Below are 5,503 nucleotides of genomic sequence, written 5' to 3'. Positions count from 1 at the left end.
CTATACTCCAATAAAATTTTTAACAAAATAAAATCGCTTTCTTTAAAAGGGAAGTCAAAACAGTATCTATTTGATAGTGTGGTGAGGATTAAATGAGGCAATGCATATGAATCGCTTATCCCAGGCTGGTATACAATGGTAAGTATTGAATAATTTATTCTTATTTTTCCAAGTACACAGAAGTTGAAAGTCTACGATCACCGTGATTTTGTTGTTGTTGTTCGCCTCCACACCACGAGGGACGCTGCCGCCTCCAGGCTAACCAGGCTCAGGGTCAGGGAAGTCTGTCTAGCCGCGGCCGCCGCCATCTTAGGATACAGGCCTTCCTCACCCACCGTGTGTGGCTGCTTCGTACAGTCTTAGAAGCAGACCCGCTCGCCAAAACACCCAGCCTCTTACCTCCTTAGGCTCTCCTTTAAGTAAGCCGTATTCTCGAGGGCGTTTTAATCTCCTTGGAAACGCTAAAATCGGCGTCTTCCGGGAGCCGGACTCGCCCCGTGACCGCAGACATACACTTCCGGGGACACGGGCGTGACCCGTCGCCCCGCCCTCTCCCTCTCTCTCTTTCTGGTGGATGATCCTGGAGAAGACGAGTAGGTAGGATTGCTGGGCGAGGAAAATCGGGTGGCATCCTGCGGCACGGGGGCCCGCCGGGGCCGGGGGCGCGGGGCTGGTGTCTTTCCGTGGAAGACAAACCAAGCGCCGGGCGAAAGGAGCTCGGCGGGCCGACCCAGACTCTGGTTCGCGCCCTGTCTCGGGAGGCGGCGGTATTGCTTCAGGGAAAAGCCGGTAAAACAGGGGTGAGTTTGGGTCTAGCCTCGAAGGCATAGGTCCCGCGCCACGACCACACCTGCGCTTAAGCGGCAGCACAGCGTGGTTGATTGGGAAAGGAGAGGGAAACTTAGTCTGTTGTGACCTCCCACCTTTACCCCACCAGCTTTTTCGTGGGCGGTCGCAGGCCGGTCCCCTGATTTCTAGTATGTTTTCGATCTGGAAAGTAGGAATGGTCGTACGAATCCCGTGGGGATGTAGTGAGGATTCCAGAGGGGAATGCAGAAAAAATGGCCCTTCGTTAGGTGTTTCCTAAATCTGAGTGACTGCTGCTAAGTCGGGCATGTTTTAATTTCTGGGCGCTCAGGGCAGGTTTCTCAAAGCCAGAAATTAGGGGAAGGCTTAATTTCCCCTAACATCAGTGTTTGCTGAGCATCTACCGTGCGCCTGTTGTCGTTGAAGGCCGAGACGAGGGGCGCTCAAGTCTTGCCAGGGTGGGGTGGGAGGTGCAGGGAAGGGTTAGCCTCCAGCAAGCGACACCTGGAAATCCTGAGCGCTGGCGTGTTCGCGGCGTGGGGCGGGAGAGCAAGTGCCCGCGCACCTTTCTCGGGGGAGCAGCTGTTCCCAGAGAAGTAAACCTTGGGGTTTTCTGTCGTTAACACTGGGATTCTTTTTTCTTTCCGTAAGAAATGGCACCTCGCAAGGGGAAGGAAAAGAAGGAAGAACAGGTTATCAGCCTTGGCCCTCAGGTGGCCGAAGGAGAAAATGTATTTGGTGTGTGCCACATTTTTGCATCCTTCAATGACACTTTTGTCCATGTCACCGATCTTTCTGGCAAGTGAGTACCTAGGTGGAGAGGCCAAGGACCCAATTAACAAGGGTTGGGGTTAGAAACGACCCTGGAACTGGGTGGCAGTTTAAGGGGATCTCTTGAAATAAATGTTGTTAAAATGTTCAAGTAAGGATATGTGCTTGGTTGATGAGTCCACACAGATGGTGTGATTCTCCTAGGAATTCTAAGAGAGAAGGAGACATTTTGTGCCCTTACGGGCTTACAGCATGGGGACCTCGTATGTAACATGAGGAGGAATTACTTATGGAGTAATAGGAGGATTAAATGTAAAAGTACATGTAAATCGTCGATACAGAGTTTAGTTATCTAGGATCTGAACCCCATCAAGGCAGAGCCCATGGCAGTCTTGTCAGATCAGGATGCATGTTCAATTGACCTTCATTCTCTGCCCTACCTGAGCAGTCGTGCTTTTTACTCATTAGGATGTGGTATGCACTCTGAATCCTTGTTGGGTAGGAAAGAAAGGACCCTGTGCTTTTGTCCCCAGGGAAACCATCTGCCGTGTAACTGGTGGGATGAAGGTGAAGGCTGACCGAGATGAGTCATCTCCATATGCTGCCATGTTGGCTGCCCAGGATGTAGCCCAGAGGTGCAAGGAGCTGGGCATCACTGCCCTCCACATCAAACTCCGGGCCACAGGAGGAAATAGGTAAGGCTGGGACTGGGTAGTGAGGTCACTGGGCTTGGGCCGGACATCCTAGGTGTGTACATAATTAATACAGGCATACCTCAGAGATGCTGTGGGTTTGGTTTCAGACCACTGTATTAAAGCAAATATATCAGTAAAGCAAGTCATGTGAATTTTTTGTTTTCCCAGCACGTATAAAAGTTACGTTTACACTGTACTGTATGTAGCCTACTGAGTGTGCAGTAGCATCATGTCTTTTTTTTAAAAAAAAACAACCCAGTGTACATAACCTTAAGTTAAAAATACTTTACAGCTAAAAAAAAGTTTCTAACCATCTGACGCTGAAGGGTTGCCATAAGCCTTCAATTTGTCTCTTTAAAAAAGGCATTATCTGTGAAGTGCAGTAAAATGAGATATGCCTGTAACTGGTTCCCTCACCCTCCCCTTCTCCAATTTACTGTGTTAATTGAGCACTCGGAGCATACGAGGTGCTATGTTCTAAGTACTAGAAGAGAGTGATGGGGGAAAATAGATATGGTCTCCATCCTCCTCCGTGGCTCTTAGGCTGGTGGAGAGTCAGGCTTTAAGCAGTATAGAGCAGGGGAGCATGTGGTTTCTTTTTGCAGCAAGTGCTGGGAAGCAAAAATGTGTCAAGGATGGGTTGGTAATAAAGTTTAAACTAAGACCTAATGTTGTGGTGTTAGAAGTCGGGTCCAGTGAAGGAAGGACAGGGGAGAGTATTCCAGCCAGGAACAACTGGAAGGAAAAGGTCTTGGGGTGGAAATGAGCTTCATCTGTGGGAAAGAGTGGCATGAGGTGTGAACAGATAGGAGCGGGTGAGGTCCTGCTGGGTCTTGAACAACCTGGTTAAGATTTGGACTTGGGCTGGGTGGTGGGGGCATGAAAACTTGTTAACAGTAATGATCTGTTGAGGTTGGGTTGTATGGTATTTCTTTGGTTGTTGTTGTTTGTCTTTTAAGATGACTGCTGTGTTGGGAACAGACCAGATAGGAAGTTGTTAAAGTGGTCCAGTGGACCGATGATAGTGTCGTGGTCTTGGGAGGATGGAAAAGGACAGATCACCAGAAAGACTTAGAATCACAGCATGTGACCAAAATGGGTACTTCCTTAAACAGGGTGCAGGCAGAGCAGGTACAAACTGACCCATGGTGGGGGGCGGGGAGAGTGTGTGACAAAAAGTAAGTGGATACTAAGCCTGAAGTATTTACGGTCTGGCCCTTTGCAGAAAGAAAGTTTGTAGAGCCCTGAACTAGAGGGTTGTGGGATCTTCTAATGACTTGGCCAAAGGCTTTTCTTAATTTAGGTATTCATTTCCTAGGACCAAGACTCCTGGACCAGGGGCCCAGTCAGCCCTCAGAGCCCTCGCCCGCTCAGGAATGAAGATTGGGCGGATTGGTGAGTGCCCCTCTTTGGCTTATGCTTGGATTTGCTTTGAAGCACTGACCCCGGAAAGCATGTGGTCTGCGCAGTGGATACAGGGCCTAGTCTGGTAGCTTTTGGCAGTTAGGTTTGTTAATAGGGAGTGCAAGAGGCACCATGTGACATAAACTCTCTCCCTGATCACCCTTGTTGCCTTGATGTGAATGTCCTGCATTGGGACAGCGCCGTCTCATTTCTGAACTTGTGTGCCTGATGGTGACTGGTGGAACTGATGAGATGAATTATCCTTTCCAGTGTTCTCATGGGGGTTGCTATTGGTATTTTGGGGGGGTGTCTCCTGCGTGATCATGGACTACTCAATATCAGTAGGGCAGGCCAGGCGTTGTGACAAGAGTGTATGGAGGGGGCAGTAGCTCCCATGGTTGAGAATCACAGCAGTTCCCTACACTTGTGTAGCATGTATACCCCCATGTCTGATCTGGTCATTGATAGGTCTTAGGAAGGAGATGTTAGCCCTTCCCTATTGTTTCTGTGGCAACGTGTACTGATCCCTCAGTCTACTGGTCTAGCCCTCTCAAGATTTTTTCAGAACATTTTCAACCTCTTAGCTATTAAAAAGGAGATATTCTTCAGTTTATGAGGATTTTTCCACTAGAGTCAGTGTACTAGGTGTCAGAAACCTGGACTTATCACCTGCCTCTGACATCCTGTGCAAGTTACCTACTTTCTCTGAGCCTCAGTTTCCCCTTCCGGTAAGTTGAGTTCAAACCACATCAGAAATTTTGAGGAAGCAGCAGATGGGGCAGCTCCACATCTATCTGTTAAATACTGAGGACTTGCGAAGCAGCAAGATCCGCTGCTGATCCGTTAGACCGTTGGCCTAGGGAGGCCTGGACCCCTTCCCATCCAGCTCCAGGCAATGATGTTTTCTCTTCCTCCCCACAGAGGATGTCACCCCCATCCCCTCCGACAGCACCCGCAGGAAGGGGGGTCGCCGTGGTCGCCGTCTGTGAACAGGACTCCTCAAATTATTGTTTTCTGTTAATAAATTGCCTTGATGTAAGCTCTTTTCCGACTCTGGTCTTTTCTCCTTTGTGTAGGCCACCCTCGGGGATATTTTGATTCCTTCCTCCTGTATTTAACCAGGGTGTGGGACTGTCTTGAGGTCATGGGTGCATTGATAAACCAGCAGCCATTTAAGAGATACATTGCTTCAGAGAATGTATATAGCCTGTCCAAGAGGAACACAAGAGGTACTGATTCAGCCCCTACCGTGGGACAGGGTGAGCCTGTGTTCTGTGAACTGGTTTCCTGGGAGGAGGAGCCCAAGGAAAGGTGAGATAATGGTGGCTGCTGTTGGGTCTTTTCTACACTGCTTGTTGTGGTGTTAAGTTACCTCAGTCATCTAAAGCCGACCAAGGCCTTAAAGACCTTGTTTTGAAAGTGAAGATGTTGATTCCAAAAAGGGACCAGTTCTTAAAGAGCGGGAGTGGAGTGGAAACTGTTGAGCTAAGTGTATGTAGCCTGAGCAGAAGAGCCTTCCAGACAGCCATATATAAACATGTGTGGGTGTGTACTCGCCCCCCACACCTTCTGTGCAAAAAAGGGATCTCGCACTCTTGCATCTTGCTTTTTCTCACTTGGCAGATCTTGGAGGTTGTTCCACATCAGTACATAAAGTACATAAAGATTCGGTCACCCACAAATACACACCAAGCCCTATTTTCGTCGGAGATGAAAAAGAAAGTTTCTGCTTTCCGGGAGCATGCATCCAGCTCCAAGGACCCAGTGGCACCAGATGGTACTGAGTGTTCTGCAGAGGCTTAGCATAGGGCTGTGTGATAGTGACT

General features: G+C 48.9%; 1 protein-coding gene across 3 annotated transcripts; it reads left to right on the top strand.

The window, feature by feature from the left end:
- Positions 1-451: 451 nt before the first annotated feature.
- RPS14 (ribosomal protein S14) lies at positions 452-4,716 on the top strand. 3 transcript variants are annotated; one of them, XM_060093647.1, is made up of 5 exons: positions 452-593; positions 1,459-1,609; positions 2,112-2,273; positions 3,592-3,668; positions 4,599-4,716. In XM_060093647.1, exons 1-5 carry the CDS (start codon positions 575-577, stop codon positions 4,664-4,666), a joined length of 477 nt encoding a protein of 158 aa, XP_059949630.1. In that variant the 5' UTR covers positions 452-574; the 3' UTR covers positions 4,667-4,716. The 3 variants fall into 3 exon arrangements, with proteins under 3 accessions (XP_059949630.1, XP_059949631.1, XP_059949632.1); XM_060093648.1 differs by having other exon boundaries at positions 457-597; XM_060093649.1 differs by lacking the exon at positions 452-593 and adding an exon at positions 608-800.
- The last annotated feature ends 787 nt before the right edge of the window (positions 4,717-5,503 follow it).

The sequence above is a fragment of the Mesoplodon densirostris genome, chromosome 3 (genome assembly GCF_025265405.1).
Source record: "Mesoplodon densirostris isolate mMesDen1 chromosome 3, mMesDen1 primary haplotype, whole genome shotgun sequence".
Lineage (NCBI taxonomy): Eukaryota > Metazoa > Chordata > Mammalia > Artiodactyla > Ziphiidae > Mesoplodon > Mesoplodon densirostris.
Note: the sequence above shows the minus strand (reverse complement) of the source record. Positions and strands in the feature narration are given on the sequence as shown.

Excerpts from the sequence above, each read along its gene's own strand:
- RPS14 (XM_060093647.1), top strand. Across the intron at positions 1,610-2,111 it reads GTCACCGATCTTTCTGGCAA|GGAAACCATCTGCCGTGTAA; the intron begins GTGAGTACCTAG and ends TTTTGTCCCCAG. Across the intron at positions 3,669-4,598 it reads AATGAAGATTGGGCGGATTG|AGGATGTCACCCCCATCCCC; the intron begins GTGAGTGCCCCT and ends TCCTCCCCACAG.